Source organism: Zalophus californianus, chromosome 15 (assembly GCF_009762305.2).
Source record: "Zalophus californianus isolate mZalCal1 chromosome 15, mZalCal1.pri.v2, whole genome shotgun sequence".
In the NCBI taxonomy this organism is placed as follows: domain Eukaryota; kingdom Metazoa; phylum Chordata; class Mammalia; order Carnivora; family Otariidae; genus Zalophus; species Zalophus californianus.
This window is the reverse complement of record NC_045609.1, coordinates 86,896,639-86,919,505: the sequence shown is the minus strand read 5'-3', so window position 1 is coordinate 86,919,505 and position 22,867 is coordinate 86,896,639. Positions and strand designations below refer to the sequence as shown.

The 22,867-nt window shown below is 53.6% G+C and overlaps 1 protein-coding gene across 1 annotated transcript in view; it reads left to right on the top strand.

The window, feature by feature from the left end:
- The window catches only part of TCERG1L (transcription elongation regulator 1 like), a 191,613-nt gene that overhangs the window by 166,318 nt on the left and 2,428 nt on the right, over nucleotides 1–22,867 (top strand). Inside the window, exons 9-11 of the mRNA XM_027596504.2 lie at nucleotides 5,921–6,056; nucleotides 16,270–16,359; nucleotides 20,102–20,220. Of these exons, the coding sequence (XP_027452305.2) occupies nucleotides 5,921–6,056; nucleotides 16,270–16,359; nucleotides 20,102–20,220 (345 nt within the window). The remainder of the gene's footprint in view (nucleotides 1–5,920; nucleotides 6,057–16,269; nucleotides 16,360–20,101; nucleotides 20,221–22,867) is intronic.

Here is a 22,867-nt window from a genome sequence, read left to right as displayed (position 1 = left end):
TCACTGCCTTTTGAGTATCAAGCACACTGCCTCGCCTCGTGGTGGAGAAGAACACGTGAACAGGCCTGAAGCTGCCTTCAGGAATGTGCCCAGCAGTCATAGAGGCAGATCCAGACGTGGCTCCGACAAAAGCATCGTGTGTCTGGCCCTCCTGCTCAGGAGCCCCACCCTCTGAGCGCAGAGGAGAAAGCAGCTCAGTCGCACAGGGTGGGGCATGTCCTGCAGGGGTAATGGCCAGGTGACCAGATGAAGCCAAGCCAGCTATGAGTGGACAAGGAGCAGGAAGAGCAGGTGTGAAGCAGAAACATCGTGGTGAAGGCACAGAGGTGAGGGAGCCATGAAGACGGGGCCACTGGACCAGGTTGGTGGAATGAGGACCTGAGGGAGCAGGTGGCCCTTCTGCCAGGATGGTCTGTCAGGGCTGCGGCTAGAAGAGAATGGGGAAAGGTCGCAGCTTGGGGCCACCAGCATGCGGATGTGGCCCGGACTGCAGGGCATGGTGCTCTGTGGTGATGGCACCGAGAGGCTCTCAGGAGACCCCAGCGTGGGCTACAGGCAACCAGAGACCTGTCCTGGAGAAGTTGAGACTTCTCTGCACAAACCAGTGTGAATGTCCTAGAAAAAAGCCCATGACCCAGGTGGTTGGTCACTCCGGGGAGGGTGAGGTTGGTGTAGTGATTCCTGGATTGGGCTGGGCATGTTGGCCCCACATTTCACACCCAGGGAAACCTCGGGCTCCTCATTTCCAGCCCATTGACTTTCGTGTTGAAGAGGCCTTGCTCTTCCAGGGAGGATGCCCTGCTTATGGGCGTGTTCCTCTACCCCATCCAGATGCTGGAGTCCCAGCCCCGGAACCGCAGAATGGGGCCTTAGGGTGTGCCCTAAGCCAATGATGCTGTCCTTATGGAAGGGGACATTTTGATACAGACACACACGGGGACACCGTGGGAAGCTGAGGGCAGAGACCTGGATGATGCCTCCAACACCAAGGGACCCAGAGATTGCCGGTCAGCCACCAAGCTGGGCAGGCCCGGGGACAGACCCTCCCTCTCCACCTCTGGCAGGCACTCACTGGTGATCCTGGCTGAGAGCTGCAGGGGTGGAGGGGGATGTCTGCTGGGATTGAACCAGGGGGCTCAGGAGCCACACGTTCAGCCCTGGCTGCTGGCTGCCACACTGCAGGCCGTTGGGCACACCTGCTGATGGAATTAGAAGAAACCAATAGTGCCTGCCATCGGAGGGCAGTTCCCTGACGGTCACCTGGCATCCTACAGCTCCACTCTGACAGTATCCAACCAGAGTTAGTGCAGGCCCCGTAGGTGAAGCGGCCAGTCCAATCAAAACTGCCCCCACATCAGACACCAGAAGGAAGTGGGGTCCCCAGCCCATCCCCACCTCTGACTTGGCTATAAACTCAGGGGTCTCATAACCTCCCTTGAGGTTTGGGGATTTGCAAGATTGACTCCCAGAACTCTGGAGAGCGCTATATGTAAGCTTACGGTTTTATCATAAAGGGCACGACTCAGCCAAATGGAAGAGATAAGAAGGGTGAGCTCTGGAATGGTCCAGAGCACCCAGGCCTCTGTCCCTGTAGAGTTGGGGTGCCCCTCCCTCCTGGGGCACCAAGAAGCCCCCCACCCAGGGAGCTCCCCTAGCCCCATTGTCTGGAGTTCTACTGGTGTCAGTATGTGGGCTGGAAGGATTGAATCTCCGGCCGTGTGACCCAACTCAAGCTCATCCCCTCCCTTCCTGAGGGTTCCTGCCCTCTGACTATGCGGTCGTTTTCCGGTGGGCCAGGCCCTCCCCGGAAACTAGGGACCACCTGAGCTTAGGAGGGGCCAAAAGAGGCTCCTGTACAAGGACACCCCTGTCGCTTGGGAAATTCACAGAGAAAGCAAGGACAGAGGCCAGACACAGCCTTTGTTATCCCACGGTTCACTCCTGCCAGCACACCGACCAGCTAGCCGGCCCTGACAGCAGGCCGTGTGGCCCCGAGGGGCCACTGGTTGCAGACAATGGCGGTAAAGCAGAAATGCCAGGGAAGCCCACCCGAGGGCAGGGAGGGAGCAAGAGGGGGTCTAAACAAACCAGAGTCACTCAGCAGCCCCTTTGAGAGGGGTGCCGCCGGCCGGCCAACGGTGGGGACCCGGGTGGTGGCCATGGCTAATGAAGACGCAGGTGCTGCAGGAGGCTGACCAGGACAGTGTCCCCAGCAGGGTGGGGCTGGGGGCTGGCAGGAGGCGACTGCCTTTGGCTCTTCCTGCTGAAGGATTTAAGAGCAAGTTGGATGAAGATGCAGGAGGCCTGCTTATCAGATTTCTAGGAACTGCAAAGTTGGGAGAGCTAATGAGTCGATGGCAGAATCAAGATGTTTGAATATTTCAGCAGGACTAAAGGAACAGGATCACACTCGCATCCCAGGATGGCCGTCCTTGAGGCATTTCAAGATCGTCTCATCCAAACCACGTGTTTTACCAAAACCAGGTCCAGAGAGCTTCCATAATTTGCCCAAGATTTTGCAGCAAGCTGTCCCCAAGGGGGCTCAGAAGCACGTTGAGCGCCACATAGCCACGTGTGGTTTCTTCCCTGGAACCAGGCGCTTGCTCAGACCCCAGCGTCTCTTCATAGGAGATGGACTCACTCATCACCGCCCGAGTCAGCCCTTGCCTCTTCCCCTCTCGTGCTCTGCGTTGGAGCAGTGGTTACAGAGAATGTCTTCTACTTCTGTGCAGCCTCTCAACTGATAGTGCTGGTCGGGGGGGAGAGGGAAGAAGGGGGAGGGAGGAGGCATGTGGGGGTTAGGGACGGGAGAAGGAGGAGCAGGGGAAGGGGAATGGGGGGAGGGCTGGTGGAGAGGAATGGGAGAGGGCGGGGGAGGGAGGGAGAGGGAGGCCTCGGAAGTGCTGAGAAACGCACCCCCTCGTAAGCACCCGCCATGAAAACGGTGCACTGTTCTGAATCTCTGCGTCTCTCCACAGGAGGATTCGGGAGGTAGGGAGAAGCGTCTGTGCTTCTGAGAGGTGACCTGTGGGCGCAGGGCAGAGTCCGGTGCCCCGAGTTCCCTCGGCCTCAGATACACGTTTGGTGTCCAAAAAGGAAACTAGCAACCAGCCGTGCTGTGTCTAGAATCCGTTTGCACTAAGTGTGAGTCTAGTGAATTTTACCAAATCATCTGCTGTCCAGTGCACATGGGCAGAATCAGAAAACCCCGTGCTTGACCTCGCACCGCGGGGCAGACCCACGTGTGCACCTGCTCACGCGCCATTCCCGGCTCAGCTGGACAAGCTCAGGAGTGGTCAGAGGGCTGAGGCGAGGGGCAGAATGGGGGAAAACAGCCCTTCTGCCCCAGGTAGGGGGTGGCCACCATAATGTCTCCCCAAGGATGGGAGACGGGAGCCAGGGAGCATGCTGTCCCCCAGAGTGAAGGGACCCCAGTATGTGGCCCAGACTTGGGGACCCCCGCTCTGGGGAACAGGCCGGACAAGACCAAGCCCCTTTCAACTTACGCACTTGACCCGAAAAATTTCCCCAAGCAGGTGCCAACCTGTCAAGGCGTCTGCCATGGGGTAAAACTGCTTCCAGATGAGAGGCACCCCACACAGCTGGCAAGACTTGTGGGTACCAGTGACTCTGCCCTTGGGGATGCTGCCTCTCATCCTTGGTGGTTTGGGCTTGAGCTAGTTTTATTAAAAGTATTAGAATTTGCTTTTTGTTAAAGATACCAAACTCATTCAGCCATAAGAATGTCAAAAGTATATTTAGCAAGTTTGCATTTACTTTTGACCAATTCTAACTGAACTGAGAGCTTCACATTCTGGAAGGCATCCAGCAGCTCTGAACAAAATATTGTGTTGAATGAGCTATAATACGTGATCATCGCTGAGCTTGCAACGTTCCTATTAATCTTGTTTCAAGTTCCAACAATATAGGTCTTGTTTCCATACTTCTATTTTTAACTAATGAAAATTTATTACAATGAAATCCTAATTACACACTCTGGAATAGGAGACAATTGCAAATCCACTGGTGATTTTCTTTTTTTTTGAAAATCCACATAATCACATAAGAAGCAGAGAATGTAAGTTCTCCTGAAATAGTTGGCCTATAAATAAGATTCCCTAATGGGCTGAGCAAACGTCTTTGTTGTTGTTGTTTTTTCCTTTGTGCATTTTGTAGTAGGTTGGGTTAATCCATACTCCACCCCTGGTGAGTGTTAGAGAACACTGCGTATTCTCAGCACATCCTAAAGTTGGTAACTGACGGATTTCCATGGTGTCCTGGATGGAGAGTGATGGGAAACGCGGGCATCAGGGGGCAGGGACTGGCTTGGTTGAGTGATGGTATGACCTTGAACGGGCCTCCTCCTGCTCTCCCCCCAAAACGCACGGATTGGGCAGACTTGCCGGATAATCCGTGCGGGCGTCCATGATGCAGCACCAGAGCAGCATCTCTGGTCTCTGCATCTCCATGTGCCAGTAGCCACCAGATGTCCCCCAGGAGCACGAGCACCCTGGGCGAGGGCACGGTTCTGCCCCTGTGTCAGGAAGCCCGGGTGGGTGTGGCATGAGTGCTTTCACCCACTAATTCCCAGGGTGAGGCTGGTTTTGCAAAGAAGTGGGGACATGCCATTCTCTGTAGGTGCATGTTCTTTGCTCTTTCTACATCCCCTAGCAGGCATACAGGGGGCACCGAGTCACGGTGCTTGGCAGGGGGAGTTGGCAGCCTAACTTGACCACAGTGCCATCAGAAAGGGAAGGTTCCCTAAAACTGCCGGTCTGAGGACAGAGTAGATTTTCCCCCCTCGTTGCTGGAGTCGCTGGCCATGGGACCCGACTATGGGGAAGAATGGGGCAGGGCTGGGCCAGGGGGAGGCCGCACAGAGGGATCCGTGGGGTCACATCAAGCTGCTCTCTGGCCAGTGTAGGTGGACTCTGTGCCTCAGGGCTAAGCACAGCCTGCAACGAGGGGACCGGAGCGGCGGCTGGATGGGCTTGCTCCCACGCGGGCCAGGTCAGGGAAGGGGAGGGCGTCATGTGAGCACCTGTGTCTGCAGGTGGCTGAACTTCTTCCAGCAGCAAACACTGAGATGGTTTAGAAGGAGGGCCCGCAGTGCTGCTGGGATAAGGTGCAGAACGAAGAGAGAGCTATCGAATGGGCGGCAGAGGACAAAAGGCAGGATGCTGAGCTGGTGCTCAGTAAGAGCCAGCTCCTTCCTTCCCCCGAGCCGCCAGCCTGCGGTGGCGCGTTGGATCCCCGCTGCCCCGCTGGGCCCTGGCTCCTGCCTGCTCCCGATGCAGCCTGCTGTGTGGGCCGTAGTGCAGCCACCCCTGGGCCGGGGGGAGGGAAGGGTCCGGAGGTCCCGCTCTGCACCTTTCCCTGCGCAGATTGCCTGGGGCGGGGTCTGGGTCCCTGCTGCTGTCACTGACCTCTCCCTGTCGGGTTAGACCCCAGGACAGTGTTTCTGTACCCGGAGTGTTGATCGCACACTCCCTGGTAATTGTCTTCCTGCGTTTGTCCAAAATGAAGGCCTCGCTAAAACAAAACAGAACAGGATGCAAGCCCTGACGGGTTGCTCTGGTGGAAAGGCTCACCCCTTTACGTCCTCTGACGCCAGGTCTGGGGGGTGAGACGGCAGCTCTGGGCCTTCCCGGGGGCCCGACTCGGCCTGCACGTGCACCCACCATGACCTTCGCTCCCGGCTGGTGCCCGTTGGGTCAGGGCTTCGGTCTCGGCTGCACCCCGAACACAACAAAGCAGTCCGCATCCAAGAGCCAAAGCGCGTCCTCTGTGGGGCTACCGGCGCCTGGCTTCTCCCGGGTTCTCGGAGTGCTTGCCTCTGCAGGTGTTACCTGGAGGCTGTCAGAGGTGGCGGGTGGGCCTCCCGGGGCACGTTTAACTCTCTGTATCTTGTGCCCTAAAGGACAGAAGGCCATGTGAGTCCTGGGCCGGAGGAGGCAGAAGGACAGAGCAAGGGTGCCAGGACGCCGCCACCCCAGATCCTCCTGCCGCTAGAGGAGCGGGTGACCCACTTCCGAGACATGCTGCTGGAGCGAGGGGTAAGGACCCGAATGCAGATGACGGCTGTCCCCAAAGCCAGTCACTGAGTAATGGCCCCCCACAGCCCGAGGGACACTTCCCTTCCTCCCTGAGTTCATGGAATCAGGCTGAGTGAAATTCGGGTGCCAAATCGTTTGAGACCGAAGCAACATGAAAAGAGCCTCTGCTGCTTGTCTTGAAGGGTGTGGAGGAGTCGCCAGCCCCTTCCTGCACCTGCAGCTGCAGGCCCCTGAGAGACAGACAGGAGGGGACGGTCACCAGGACTGCGTGCAGAAAGCCTCTGCATTGATGAGCTTCCTGCTGGAGCCTGGGCAGATTTGGGGGCCCACACCTCCCAGAGGGGAGTCCCCTGTGCTCATCTTTGCCAAACAGGGGCCAGTTTTAATGAAATTAGGATGTCTTAATTATAGTTGACTTCTGAACCCTGGTTTGAATTTAGGGGGGAAAACATTTTAGAATCAAATAACCTTCCCGTGACTTTTATTTCCATCTTTGGTTTTCGGATATAAAATGAGCCAGCTCTAATAGCCCAGTTGGATTTCTTCACAAAGTGAGGCTGAACGCAGGGGTGGTAGTGGGAGCCTCTGTGTGCTGGTGATTATAATGGACACGATAGTGACCTTGGGAACTCAAGCAAATCCCCTCTGCAGTGAGCAGCCGCCCCCAGGCTGCCTCTGGCTGGGCCGGCCCCTCCCAGCAGCAGGTGCAGGGGGCGCTGCGGCCAGGTGTCAGGAAGACCCCACTCCCCCCAGAGCAGGGGGTGGAGCAGGGATCCCCAGAGTTGGGCTGGCTGGAGGCCCTGGGGGTGCAGGGAAGCTGGGACGGTAGGAAAGAGGCGGTCCAGCTGTGGGAGCGCTCCCTTCCTGTGCACCGTGAGTGTTAATGCCTAAGCATCACTCCAGCTTGTTATCCACTTAAAACTGAAATACAGCCCTCGGCCGTGAGGGACTGGAAGGAAAAGTAGACTCATGAACTCGAAACTGCAAAAAGCAACGTGCGAAGGCTAAATTAACATTGATGCCAAGTAGCACAGAGGTGCTAGAAGGAACCCACACAGGACGGTCTGTGAGCACAGATGACGTGCTCCACGGCCCCAGTCCAGTGCTGACCCTGGAGTGGACCCACAGAGCCCGCGACACAGGGGCTGATCTGCTGTAGTACCTGCGGTCCTCTCTTCCTCTCCACCTTCACGTTGCCCCCAGGCAGCTGCAGGACAGGTCTGTGGCATTGCTCCTGAGAAGTGATAAAGCATAGTCTTCTCCCTGCAAAACGCCCAAATAGGCTGTTTCTGTCCTGGAGAGCCATCGGCCTGCTTGCTCCTGAGGTTTGCCTTGGCCCTCGTTAGGTGTTGATGGACGTGCAGGTGGTTCTCTGCCCTTGTCACGTGCAGAAATATGTGTATTTCTGAGCATTTGAATCGAGCTGGCCAGTCTGTTCCAGTTGAATCAGCCAGCAGGAGACATGATGGCATTAGGAGCCTTCGAGAAATAGAAGCAAGCATTCATTTCATCTTTATAATGCCTACATTGCCCATCTCTTTGTTTTGGAAACCAACCAGGCCCTGCTCACCAGCACAGCATCAAACTAACCCCATGGCACCTTAAGGCTGCCTGAGACACCCACCTTCCTGCTGGCAAGCCAGGTCTATAAGGCTTCTTGAATTTATCCCAATGGCCTTCGTTGAGCAGTTTTAATAATGAGATTTTCAGTGCATTCTTGCCTCATTGAGGCGGGTGATTCTCTTTGATTCTTAGATGCTTCTATGTGAGAATCTTATGTAGATGAGAATCAGCAAAAACAATGTGGAAATATAAAGCACCACCCTGGATTTCTGAGTTTCCCCTGGGAAAAAGAGTCTGGGGGTAAAGCCTGAACCCCTATGTTAGGAGGATTTCAGAAGAAGCCCACACACAGTTCATGAATAGAAAAGATCAATTTGAATTTACTGCTGATGTCATAAAGCAATGCCACCATTTATGACTTTTTTGACTTTATAAAATATGCCAGCAGATTTTATAAGTTATTCATGCTCAAGAGAATTTGATAGCTAAGCCCATAACATTTCTAGTTGCTTAAAAATGAGGCACAGAAAGGTCGCTTTTTTCATGGACTGAGTGATTAATAAGGTTTTTTATTGCATTTGTTCAATGCTTCCGTCCAGAAATTCATGTACTTACAGAATGATGGAGCCAGTTCCTGCAGGTTTCCAGTAGTTTAAGGAGGGCATGGTTTGGGGCACTCCATGAGGGATTATGGATTGGGAAGGGGCCTTCGGCTTTGTGGTTTTGTAGTAGGTCTCTGATGGCTCAAGGAAGGTTTTATTTTTATTTTGTTTTACTATACAAACCACAATAGAGCTTAAAACCAAACCAAAACAAAACAAACCTCAGCCTATGAAGGGGCAGGTTTAATTGGATAGCAGGTTGTTCATGTGATCCCACCTATTTAGATAAATGTATTAGAAACATTTTATGGAGAACTTCTTCCTCCTGCCTCGTATCCCTCAGGAGTAGGGATGGCTTTCCCAGGGGCCGGGAAAGGAAGACCTTTGGAGAGCCCTGGATCTTGTCCCGGGGACTCTAGGCCTTCTCCCTGCAGCTAGAGGCCCTCACTCCCCGACTTCTGAGGTCCCCCTTCCCGTGAACACGCAGACAGCTTTGCTCTCTGGAGCTGGAGCTGGCCCTTGGGGCAGGATGCACGCTGAAGGGCTCAGTCGTCCTCATGTACCAGCAGCCCGTCATGGCCCTGTGGCCATGTGCACCTGCAGTCCGCTCCACGCGGTGACTCTGTGCTCCTCAGGGAGCTGAGCGGCCCCGTGTTCCTATGGCAATTCCTCAGAGCTCTCAGGGCACACGGAGTACCACGGATAACACACAATTGTGCTGTGCAAGTCATATAGGCAGTAAAAGAAAATTTGCAAAAAAAAGTCTCAATAGGAAAAAAGGTCACCCCAAATCCTATCCTAAGAGAGAGTTATTTTCATCAGTGAGGTACACTTCTTTCCAGTCTTTCTAAAAATAGATTTTAAGATATCAATCATAAATATCTTTGTCTTGTAGTATATAACCGGGATTGAATGTAATGGCATGTGGCTCAACCAAATATTTTGTTTAACATGGTCGATTTTATGAGGCTCAACCTTCACTTATAAATTTGTGTACTGTTTTCTCTTTTTAAGCATTTTTTTAAAGTGTCAGTATCAACCTTTGGAAAACATTTTAGATGAGGTCATGATATTCAGTTCATTGTCAGTTCAGAAATCCTGCATTTTCATTCATTGCTCGTATTCTTCAAATTTGCTATTTTAAATAACACCCAATGATCATGTTGACACGTGAACTCTGTGTATGTAGGATTGTTTCTACAGGTTATAAACATTTGGCCTCTCTTACCAAATTGCTTTGAGAAAAGTCATTTTCATGCAGTGTACTCTTCTAGTGGCCACGTTTGAGAATTCCCGAGAGTGTGTTTTGCCAGCAAACCCCGCCTGACGAGTGAGAACTGTAAATATTTATTATTTTTTGAACTGCATCGTTCGTTTCCTTGGGTTTACGTTTTGTCTCGGCCTCGATGGTGTGGTTCCTCTTTCCTGAACGGACCGCCATGGCCGTGGTGATCCGGGTCTTCAGATGATATTTTATTAGTGATGATACCGTGTTCTCGTCATGGAGATGCCCTTGGGGCGGACAGTGGACCACCCACTCTCATTGCCGGAACGGGATTCTGTCTATCCCTAATGGGAAAATAACCCTCAAACATAAATTAAATCCACGGAGGATGTTGGGATGACAGTGTACAATTCTATGTATCGATCAAAATAGAAGAAAGAAGCTGAAGTTGGTAAAATCCTATGAGCGTCACCATCGAGGATGAGCAAGGAGCACCTCTCACCTTTCCAGCTGCCCAAGCTGCCTTCAGTGGTCAGGAACTCCAGAATCCATGCCTCCCAGGAAATTGGGTAAAGAAGGGAATGGTATAAGTGCTAATTACAAGGAACATGGTATTTGTTACCAGCCTGAGCCCGCGGGAGCCGGCAGGAGAGCAGGGCAGAGGAGGGACATGGAGCAGGGACGGAGGACAGCGATGCAGATTTCAGAACTGAAACTCGTCCACGGGACCCGGTGCCACGAGGGTTTGTGGGCGATGGCTGTGGGGGCCTGGGCTGCTGGGGAGGAGCAAGTCCTGGAAGGTGAGTTGTGGGTGGAGTGGGGACGTCTGGGCTCAGGCGGGGTCCGGCGGAGCTGGGGATGGAGGATCCTGCACGGTGTCGAGGCCAGTGTGGGAGGGGAGCTAGACAAGCTGGCTGGCAAAGCGGAACAAACTCCCAAACAAGGGGCCCACGTCTCCAGCCTCTGGTCCTGGAGGCAGAGGTGGGTGGGCTCAGGCTGGAGGGAGGTTCCTGAACCTTCTTCAGGGGCCACTGGGTCTCCAGCGTGGCTGACCAAGCACCACGTCCACCTGTACCCAGTGGCTTCGGTGCCCCTCAGAGCCCTGCACCTGCTCTCCACCTCCTTCCGTCCTGGTGAGAGAGGCCTGCTGCCTCCCCCAACAGGGGCATTGGTTAACCTCCCTGAGGCTGGGGTGCTGGAGATGGCTGAGTGTGGGGCCCTGCCAGTGACCAGGGACCGAAGGCAGGTCCCTGATGCCCAGCCCGGCCCCCTCCTCTGGCAGCTCCAAGCACAGGCTGCCCCCACACGCCGGTGAGCGGTCTCGCTTGCCTGTTTTTCTTGTTTTTAGTGTCATGGAAGGGAGCGTTCTCCAGGAGTTTCACTCGCGTCGCTACGCTGAGACGGCCCGTGGAGCCGTCCTCTGGGCCCTGGGCGGGTGCAGCCTGAAGACAAGAGTGCGCCGGCCACGGCTGTGGGGCCTGCGTCCCGGAGGCTGGAGCTCTTGTCGCAGAGCCGTGAGCGTGATTGAGAGAGATCGCTGCCTTCCACGGGGCAGGGAAGCCATGGAAACCAGAGGAAAAAGCCACCCTAATGATGAATAGCCCACGCTCCGGATTCCGTGTCACCACTGACACACACAGAGCAAGGAAAGAGTAAATACAGCGTGGCTGAGAGTCAAATTTGGGCAAAAACATTAGCTTCTGATGTACATGCACTTGTGTTAGAGCTGGAGATGAGCCCCTCGGAGACCCCGAGGTCACCCAGCAGTGTTCCTGAGCCCCGACGGCAGCTGCTGGGGGTGGAACCCTGACAGAGCCGGTGGGAGGCAACAAGGATGGTGCCAATGACAGACAGACAGACTCGGTCACATCTGCAGCCCTGCCCTGGCTCACGGGCTGCCCAGGTGCTACCCGAGTGTGTCCCAGCACGTGCTGTCCGGCCCGCTGGCACTCGGGGCAGGCAGGACCCATCCTCGGCAGCCTTCCTCCCTTCCCCTGGCCCTTCAGTCCCTGGTTGTTCTGTGATCCAGTGATTGACAGATGCTCAGAGTGGCCTTTGAGGATAAAAGCAGCATCCGACTCTTTCCTTCGGGGCGCCCTGCCCATGGGGGCCTTTCTGGTCATGACGACCTCCCTGAGCCCACGTGACATCTCAGGTTCCAGCTAGAACCCAACGCAAGACCCTTTTCCTCAGCTTTCAGAGAGGCTTTCGTGCAGCTGGGGCTGAGGTCAGAACCAGTCTCATCTGGAGATTTTTCTTCTTTTTGCACAAGACAGTCACCTTCACTGGGCTTTGATGGAAGGTCAGCCTCGCCTGTGCCCAGCAAGTAGAGGAGGCAGCCGCTGAGCACGGGGCACCCCCGGAGGACCCTGCCAGCTGGGGTGGGTGCTCAGGGAAGCTCAGAGCTCAGCCTGCCGGAGAGCCCCCACACTGAAGCCGGGAGGGTGACTGGGAGCCACGGGGGCCCTGGGTGAACGGCCGGCCAGTCTGAGAGCTGAAGAAATGGAACAGTTAGGAGACCATCGAGATTGTGCAGGCACGAGATGACCATGTCCACGAGCTGCAGTGGCGAGGTGCCATTTACAGCTAGTTCCAGCAGGACTCGTTGGTGTGTCCAAACCAGGTTATTTTCCTGGAGAGCACACTGACAAGCACTGGAAGAGGGGGGCCTGGCTCGCGCGGCTGCGAGAGGGTGCTGCTGCCCGTCATCCTCCAGACGTGCCACATGCGGACACCCCTAAGCCAGGAGCCATGTGCCCCTCCACCCACCGCCCAGAGGTCCATGCCGGCCTGCAGTTTCAGGTTATGGCGGCGTCTGCTGGGGTTCGGGATGGGCGCCCTGGCTGCGTGTGTCTTAAACCACAGGCCCCACGGCCTCCGCTGTGTAGACAGCAGGAAACGGCAGCTCAGGCTCTAGAGATGGTGAGGGGAGCGCGTGCGCTGGAGGGGTGCGAGGCCGCGCAGGGGGGAAGGCAGGGTCATGGTGCCGCGGTGACCTGTCGAGTCCGTGGTGCTGCCTCAGGCGGGGGGCGGGGGGGACACCGCGGGGTGGCCGAAATAAAGATTGTGCAGGAGTGCTGAGGAGAGGCAGACGGCACAGCCTAGGATAGCGCCCCGGGGAGCGCTCCGGGGCCGCAGAGCTCCAGCCCTCCCGGAGGAGCCCTATCTCCCGGTGGCTGGCTCGCCCAGGTGCTCACACAAGTCCGGGATTACAGGTGACAGGAGCTGATAGCGGGCTCACAGAGCCCAGGCCTGCAAGGGACACAGAACGGGCACGGGACCCAGCGGCTGGGGAATTCCACTGCTCAAGGAGCCAGCTGTGTGGGAATGCCAGAGTCCAAGACGTGCAGGCTAGACTAGGAGACAAGTGGCCGCGTGCCAGTCCTGGGACCCGGCAAGGCGGTGGGATCCTAAGGCAGCGCCAAGGTCCCCACCCCCGGGGTGCACCCCAGAATAACCCCCTCCCTTGGGAATGGGCAGGCCAGTGAGTAGGATGGTGGGTCTCTCCATGGGGACATTACAGGACGTCACAAGTCTTACACGCAGATTCTCCCACCGGCTGTGGAGAAGCAAGCCACACTGGCACGGAAGGGCTGTGGCAGGGAACCCTGGCGGCCTTGGGACTGAGAAGGGCTCCTGCTGGCTCAACAAGAGAGGGGAGGCCTCCATCCCTGTCCCGTGGAGTGAGCTTCCCAACCAAGACATGACCCTGGGGACACGGGAGGCCCAGGCTTTTATCAGAAGCGATTCTCATGGTCCATCCTATAACTGCAGTTCTCGGGAGTCCTCTGGCAACAGCTGGGTCTCACAGACAGGGCTGTGCCCCCTGCAGGCAATGAAAGGCCCTGTTCCACGCACGGCTGTGCATCCTCCCCTTCTGCTCTGGCCCCCGGCCCCGGGTCCCGTGCCTGGCTGTGCCTCTGTCCACCACGGCCACTGTTCTCTGAACTTGAACAGCACCTGTCAGCGTGGCTCTCAGGTGAGGTGACAGCACGCGTTCTGTCATTGTAAATTACAGTCATTGCAGAGATGGCTCTCTTGCCTCACACACAGATTGAAAATTCCTTTGGAGCCAACTATATATTATTACTTTTTAAGGGAAGATTGTATTATACATCTAGAACTCCAAAAACCCTCAACACACCAATTCTAACCCGCACTGTGCCTTCCCTAGCAAGCTGAGATGGGGGTGTCCACTGCAGATACCAGGTGGACAGGAGCCTATCCGTGTGGGCTGAGTTGAGGTTGAACCCTGGGGTCAGTCAGCCTGGACGCTTCCCCAGGAAATCCCTGCCCCAGTGCCCACATTTTATCATGTTCTCAGTCCTTGGAAGAAAATCTCTGCGTGGAGCCTGGGTCATCCTGCCCAAGAACAGAGCTCATGAATATTAAAAAGGGGGTTTTATTTTTATTAGGAGAGATAGAAAATGTCAGTTAAAAGAAAACAAAACAAAACAAAAAAACCCCGTACATTATGCTCTACCAAGTAAAGCACCTTAAAATAGTATCTCTCCTGGGAAAACTTTAACGTGTGCAAACTAAGAGGGTGAACGTAAGCTGCCTGTTAGCGCCCCCTCTCCTCTTGCCCAGGGGCTCATTCCCCACCCAGGCCCCAGAGTAGCCCTTCCTAACACACACGTGACGTGGGACTATGGCTCTCGAGATAAGGCACAGCTTCCTCAGTCTGCCTGGGACTCTCCCACCTCTTCCCAGCTCCTCCTGGGCTCCTTCACCCCCAACCCTGCTCCCCCACTGCAGCTACCACGTTCCCCCAGCTCAGGAATGTGGCCTTTTCACCCCAGACATCCCCTTCCAGATGTGTTCCCGTCCCTTCAGGAGCTCGGTGAGTGTCCACGTTCCAGAATAGTCGCTGCTCTGGAGACTCATCCCCAGGCTGGTGGAGGGACCCTCAGCACCCGGGCACATCTCTGCTGTGGCCCAGTTGCCTCCCAGGAGACTATTAGCTTATTTATCCGCCTGAGCCCAGACCATGGGCTTTCTGGTGTCTGGGAGCCTGACTTCCTCTGAGTCCTCAGACACAGCGCAGAGCCTAATGCAGAGTCAATATTTAGTCAATGTTTTTAAGTGAATACATTATTCTGTAAATGACTTAAACATTTCCTTGCTCTGTCAACGGGGAGAAGCTAGAAGCTGCACATCCCACAGCAACAGGCACACTCCACACCAGATCATGGTGTCTGATTCGTCCTGCAACAAGAGGAACCGGGATTCCCGGAGAAGTGTCTGATTCTAGGGCTGAGGCAGGAGAGACACGAGACGAGGCTGGAGTACCCTGACGTTCCAGGAAATAAGGAAGTGCCCCACCCCAAAATGATGCGGTAGCCAAAGGAACACAGGAGCCAGGCAGCGAAGCTCCCCATGGCCAAAACTGGAACCATTTGAGCAAAAGCATAAAGTCATATTGGATTATCACCCAGATTATGAAATAAATAGCCATGAGTGTGTAGTGGTACATGTGAGTGATGGAAAAAGAAGTAAATGTGAGAGAATGGGTGAACATCCCATTCAAAATTCCAAATAACCTGTATTTGGATACGCCCTCCCCCAAGAGGTGGAGCATAGCCCTGAGCATAGGCTGCACAAAGTGACTCCCCCCGAGTAGCACAGCACGGAACGGGGACAGAGGGTGAATTTGTGGAGGACAGATCCGGGGAGTGCAACCTCAGCCAGGAGGCCGGGGCCAACTCCGACCTGCCAGAAGTCACGGTGACAGTAAGTACCTTGAGGGGTTGTGGTGACAGTGGCACCTGGCTCTGGGCTCCTCCCCCAGAACTGAGAACCCCCAACTAATCATGAGCAAAGCTGAGATCAGTCCAGTAGAGGGGCATCTTCCCCCAGAACCCAGAACCTCCGTCTAATCATGAGCAAAGCTGAGATCAGTCTAGTAGAGGGATGTCTTCCCCTAGAACCGAGAACCCCCGACTAATCATGAGCAAAGCTGAGATCAGTCTAGTAGAGGGATGTCTTCCCCTAGAACCGAGAACCCCCGACTAATCATGAGCAAAGCTGAGATCAGTCTAGTAGAGGGGCGTCTTACAACATACCTGGCCAAGCACTCCTCAAAACCATTAAGGTCAAAACAGCAGGGAAAGTCTAGAAACGGTCACAGCCCAGAGGGGCCTCAGGAGATGTGATGCTGTCATGTGGTGTCCTGGGTGGGACCCTAGCAAGAAAAACAAACCTAGGTTAAAACTAAAGAAGTCTGAAGTGTGGACCTTGGTTAACAATAGTGTAGATGAATCTAGCGTCCATAACCAATGTAAGGTGTTAAGAGTATGGGAAACTGGGTAGGACATGTCACCTTGTAATATATTTGTAACTTTTCTGTAAATCTAAAACTATTGTAAAGTAAAATAGTGTGTTTAAAAAAAATGACCTACCTAAAAGGTTTAAATATTGATTTAAAAATCAACTAAAAGTATGCTAAACTCAAGACTATTGGCAAGAAGTTGCCCCCTGTCATGGCCCTTGGTGTTCTGAAAATTCTCACAAACACTTCTGCCTTCAAGATGTGACATTCCAGAATGCCCCAGCTCCCCGGACATAACAGGGGCTTCAGATCAGAGGCACGTGGCCCTGGAAGAAATCCAAGGAAGAAATAGTGTCATGAGTGTAGAAATTAAATTTTCTAATGCTCTAAGTATTGATTTCCTAGAGAGTTGGGCGTGCGTAAGGCTTCCATACAAGCCGTGTCACTGAGCCCACGGTACCTTAACGCTGTTTTCCACCATTGATCATTTCAGCACGAATTCAGGCTCAGCCTTAGATGCTAAAAGCAACTCTATTGAATATCTTTCTTCAGGTGTCAGCATTTTCTACCTGGGAGAAAGAATTACATAAAATCGTGTTTGATCCACGCTACCTCCTGCTAAACTCTGACGAGCGGAAACAGGTAATGGGGGGGGGGTGAGGCGTGGGGGCGGGCTCTGCACGCGCAGCACCAGCATGGCACACCTCCGCAGGTGCTTGCCGATGCGCAGGTGACTGTTGCGTTCCTGTTGTCAGGGGGAGGGCTGCAGACGGAGTGCACGCTCGCTTGTGAGCTTGCACAGGAGTGGTGACCGGGACAGAGGAAGCTATCCCTCACTGTTCCTAGCGAACCATCTGGTGGTGACTCCATAGGACAGATCCTCCCATTCAGACATGAGAAGGCACTGGCCTCACCCCAGATGAGTGTGTTCAGAAGACTTAAGGTCTTAGATGATAACAGTGAAGGAGAAGAGGGCCCAGGGAACAGTAGGAGCACAGGTATGAGATGGAAGTTCTAGAAAGCGGGTCCCCAGAAAGCGCAGGAATGGGTCAGAGGGCAGCTTCACCTGACGGCTCTGGCCGGGCTTGTTGACAAGCAGGTCACAGAGCCAGTATTGCTTTCCAGAGGAGGCAGGCAGACAGAGGGACGGGCGGTGCTGACTGCCAGGGGAGGAGCTGAGGCCATGAGGTGCATGTTTGCACAGCCCTCCGGGATCTGGGTGGTCCCTGGAGCCCAGACAGATGGGCCCTGATATCAGTTGCAGAAGACCCGGATTTCCTTCTTTCTGGTTCCTGTGCCAGTCCCACCTCTCCCTCCCGCTGCCCTTGGAGGGCGAAGTGAGGCACATGGGGAGTGGGTCATCAAGAATGGCCGCTGAAAACAGAGAAGGCCCGAGCGTCCTCTCAGCGGTGGGCTCGGTCACCATGGCCTGCATGGTCACACTGCAGAGTCTGGGAAGGCCTGGGCCAGGGCCAGAAAGGGCTATTTAATGTCACATTCTGTTGTGGCGTGAAGTTCCTCCAAGCACCCGCCGGGACGGACCATCCAGGCAGAGCCTCGGGCCTGCAGACCCTGATGGTCCCCGCAATGGCAGAGGCCCCTTCCCCTCGGCACAGGCAGGTGGTTGGGATGGTCCTAGATTGGCCACAGTAGAATACAGAGCTTGGATCTTTCATGAACTTAGAATTAACGATCCTTTTGCTGCATTCCAGCTGAGCTGTATTTTCCAGAAAGAAACATTTGAAAATGTGTGAAATGTGTTAGCTAGCGGTGGCTCCAAAAAAAAAAGGCAAAAAAAAAGTTACAGAGTCAGACGAGGTTAGATTATATACGTAGACTCCAAAGAAAACTGCAGGCTTTAATTGTAGGTCATATTTCACCCTTTTGTTGCAATATTGAAGACCAGAAAGTCTGACTCCTCGACTAGGACAACACAGAGAAGCTTGCTTGTTTTCCTGCCGAGGTGCAGATCCGCGTGCTGGCTAACATCTGCTGACCGTCAGCACATCTGTAGACTGCTTTCGCCGCTGGTCACGGTCAGCACTGTCCTCTCCAGTTCACGGGGGTTTTGAGAGACCATTAGCCCTTTGAAGGAAGAGGAGGAAGTGAGGCTCCCCGACCCTCAAAGAACAGGCCCGTTTATGATCTCACGCTTATGTCCCGTCCCTGAGTGCGCGGCATACACCGGGCTCAGGGGGCTGTTGTGTTGAGCGGGTTCCTCCTGACCCGGACAGGTGGTGCTGCCGAGCTGTACTTCCGGCCACATCCACTCCCTCAAACACCCCAGGAAGCCACCTCGAGGACACTGCAGGCCTGTGTCACCAGCCTGCAGCTTGCCCCGAGGCCCAGTGAGGAAGAGCGGGGAGCGGCCTCCCTGGGAGCCCAGGCATGCAGCGCCAGGAGCCCTCCGATTGAATGCTGTGTGTGGGCAACAAACCACTGGCGATCCAGGGGAAGTGTTGCGATTCCTGTGCGCATGGGCGCTGCACTGCTGAAGGAAGCAGTATTTGGGCCACATCCGAAAACCTGGTCCTACCACCGGGGGCTGCAAAGGAGGTGACTGAGCCCAAGCAGAGTCGGGGTCAGGCAGCGCTCATCAGACCCATTTCCAGGGTAACAGATAGTGTTTCCTTTTTATTATGGCAGATCACGCCATAAGGAGGTAATGGCGGATGGTTCTCTTTTAAAAAGTCATGCCCCACTTTGAATGAAAGTCGCATATTTGTCAGAGGGAAGAAACCCTGCTACATTAAATTAGAGCAGCGTAAGTAGAGCAACAGAGCAAAGATGAGCAGAGAAATCCGGTTTGCTGGGTGAGTGGTTCAGGCATCCGAGAAGCAGGTCTCCCCTCAGCCCCTGACCTCTCGGGCAGGCAGGGTTTCTTCTGTCCCGATTTCAAGTTAATAGAGCAAAACTCTGGCTAATGATGAGCCACATGCTTTTATTTGGATGATAACACTTCCTTCACCCTTTTTGAGTCTAAATTATAAGACAACTGGAGAGCTAGCACTCCACTTGCCTTGGAGGTGCGGAGCCTATTCTTACTTTAACATATACGCACGCCCTTTCAGTTTAAGTCCTGTTCCTGGTGCCTCATGTTGAGGCTGAGCCGTCCGGAGGAGAGTGGCATTTGGTATTTGCAACCCTATAAGCCTGTGGTTACTGAAAGCTGGTGAGCGCCCTCCTGCAGTGGCCGTGGGTGCACATCCCGCCTCCTGCACCAGGGCAGGCGTGCAGGAGACCCCCACCCCAGAGCCCTCGGGTCAGACTCTAATGCCCGCCACGGCCATTGACTGGGATGGTACAGAAGTGCTATTTATTGGCCTTCCACGATCACATGTGCAATTTTTATTGATCTTTTTATTTATGTCTGCACGCACATTTAAATTATCTCCAGTATTTTCTTTTTAATGTTCTTGAGGCTCCGATAGCGATATTAATTAAACAGCTGTCTCCACGTCCTTTAGACTCTGGTTTATAAATGACAATATTCTGATACTAGAACAGTGAGCCGCCTCCGTCCTGGCGAGGGAGGATCCTTCCGGAGACCACTGCAGACAGGTTCCCCGGTGTCATGTGATTGCGTTGGCTGCCAGTTTGCAAGAGATACAGTCCTGGAGTCACGGATGCACCTGCCTGCCAGACAATACCCATACCCTTTAGGCTAGGGAATGGGGTTCTCCTATTAGCTTTAAAACCCACTTCTTGTCAGGCTGGGGCTAGTGCAGTGTCTGAGGGTCAGGCGTGTTCACCTGGAGGCTCCACGACCCCCCAGGACAGGCTTGCTGTGTCCACACGAGCCCCCTGATGACCAGACCCCCACGTTCACAGGTGGTCTTCGTGGGGACTAGAGGGTGGGGAGCCAGAGATGCCAGGTCAACCTTCTTTTCACAAAGGTAAAATCACATTTGGAGACCCAAATGCCAATTATGTTCCTGTAGGAACTGACTAGAAGAAATTACACAATCTCACGTGTTATTAGGACTACCAGCGGCGATGTGATGGTCGGCCAGTGTATGAGCTGCTCACGGTGTTCCCAAACCAGAACCACAGGGGCAGCAGAGCCGGGCGCCTGGATTGTCAGTGGCTCCCACAGCCTCCAGGGAGGGCTGCCGCTGCCCATCCCTCGCCTGCACGGGCAGGGCTGAGTCAGTGTGTGGCCCTGAGACGGCGCCTCATGAGGACCCAGGCTTACTTTTGTAGACACTTGTCTCATGATGTTGAGAGTGCCTCACTGAAAGGCTGTGGCTTCAACCCCAGCCACTACGGGATAGAAAGGCTTAACCACAGATTCTCTCGCTATTCTTTTGTGTTGTGTTTGAAACCCAAGATTTCATTTCTGATGTGCAACCTTGTAATATGTCTCTTGTGTGTGTGTTTTAAGATATTTGAACAGTTTGTCAAGACAAGGATAAAAGAAGAGTACAAGGAAAAGAAAAGCAAACTGCTGCTAGCCAAAGAAGAATTCAAAAAACTTTTGGAGGAATCTAAAGTGTCACCCAGGTATGGAGATAGACACAAGCCCCAGGGCTGGACATTTGCCCATGACTGTAGGAGGGCTTTTACAGTCTGTTTCCGCTAAACTGTATACCCTCACGTGCCCTAGACACCACAAGTGTAATAGCAGAGACCCGCTGGGGAGAGAAGCCCACCTCGCCCCGTGCTGTGGGTGAGTGAGCCCCCAGGCCCGCCCGCGGCTGCAACGCCCCACGCCCTTCGCCCCCCACCTGCGCCACGGTCCCTCTGTTCTGCTGCCCCGCCACCTGGTTTACCAGCCTGGCAGCCCCGACTCCATGGTCTTAATAACTAATAGGTAGGTCAGCACTCAGAGAGGAGGTATAACTTCAGAACTAGGGATCAGAGACTAAAATGCAGAACGCAGCAGATAGCAGCCATAACATAAACCCCACCAGCCCCATTGGTTCCAGACGCCTTCCCAGTTGGCTGGGGTGTAGACAGAAGATGCACACATCAAGGCAAATGGGCCAAGTAAACTTGCTGCCAAAATGCACCTAAAATAACCAGGCATTACTCCCACAAAATAAAGCAAGCCGATGGGAAACTTAGACGTCAGAAATTAGAAAAACACATGGACTTAACTGTTCTTAAAAATTAGCTTTCATCGACTGATATTTAAAAAGTAATGAACGTGTACTACTTTTAGAGTTATAGAGCTATATAACTTTTATAAGCAAAAAGGATTTTGGTCTATTTTTGTATGAGGGTTGGGATATCATGTCTAAATGGACATCTATGCATTAGTATTTTAATACTAATGCATAAATGCAACATTATTTTTTAAGTAGATGTTAATTGATGTTGCTTTCAATGCAGACCCCAGGCTCCCATATTTAGATTGATAATTGTTTAGTTCTCCTGGTCAGTAAGTAATTGGATGTTGGGTACATGGTCCTTATAAAACTGCAAGTATTTAAAAGGCAGATATTTTCTGAATGGGAGAAAATGTAGCAAGAATTATCCCCATCACAAAATGCTAATCTAGAAAAGCAAATGTGCATCTAAACATTTGTAAATTGTGATTTTCTACTATTAGAGGTGAGAACACTGGCTTTTCTGTGTCCCCCACATGGTGACCCTAGGAGAGAGGAGTTGGTCTGGAGCCCCTGCCTCAGTGCACAGCCTGCTCAGCCCCTCCTAAGCCCTGCAATGGGGTGAGGCATTGCACCTGTCTAAGTTTCTGACCTCATCTGCAGCACAACAGCTGCAGCAGGCTCCTTGGGGCAGGGGGGCAGGCAGGGAAGCAAACATAGTGCCTGGTAGCTGGAAGGAGCTTGGTGAAGGGAATGCCCATCATCACCATCACCAACACCACCATCACATCATCACCACCATCAGCATCATCACCGTCATCACCATCACCAGCACTATCACCGTCATCACCATCACCTTCACCATCATCACCATCACCATCATCATCACCATCATCATCACCACCATCACCATCATCATCATCACATCACCATTGCCATCATCACCACCATCACCATCATCACCACCATCACCATCAACATCATCATCACCATCACTATAATCACCACCACCACTATCATCACCATCATCACCATCATCATCACCACCATCACCATCATCACCATCACCATAATCACCATCACCTTCACCATCATCATCATCACCACCATCACTGTCATCACCATCACCTTCACCATCATCATCACCACCATCACCATCACCATCATCACCATCACTATAATCACCACCACCACTATCATCACCATCATCACCATCATCATCACCACCATCACCTTCACCATCATCATCAACATCACCATCATCACCATCACCACCATCATCATCATCACCACCACCATCATCACCACCATCACCAACATCATCATCAACAATATTTAGGTAATATTCTTGGTCTGTCCATTGGTGAAATATTAACAATAAGCCAACACATTTCCCCTCCCATTATGAAGGCAAAGGAGAAAATATTCAGAATGCTTTGAGCAATTAGGAGAAAGATCACACCACACACCACACACTCACACAGGGGAAATGAGTGAATACAGTGCATATGTCCTTTTATGATTATTAAGCCATTTTTATGTCAAAATAGCTGATTCTGCAACATTTTCAGGACTTTTTCCGACTTCTTGACCTTTTCTTCCTACTGTTCCCTAGGCGTGCTAGTAGAACCGTGCAGTTCAAGTCACTGCACACTGGATGGCCAGGTGAGCTAGGCACAGGCCATCTGAGCGTCCCTAGAGATAGCCTCTAGGAGCTCAGCAGCTCTGACCCTGTCCCCACAGCCACAGAGCCAGCCCCAGAGCCAGCCCCCAGCCCTGCCCAGCTCTCGGGGTCTTGGGATGGGGCCAGGAGCCACAAGCGACCTCTCCTTGGGCTGCTGGCCAGGGTATGGGATCTGTACTCTGTGCCCCTTCTTGAAGGCCTCCTGCCTCACATACAGGTGGGCTGTGTCCCCAGCTGCCAGAGGGAAGATGGGGATGCTGTGCCCAGGACTCAGGGGGCTCCCCAGGCTCACTGGACAGTTCACAAGGGCCAGGGGAAACCAGGCTGTGCCCTTGGGCATGGCTGTGGGGCCACGGATTTGTAACTCTCCCTTTCTTTCCAGGGACGCTTCTTTCTGGAAGTGCCCAGAGTGGGA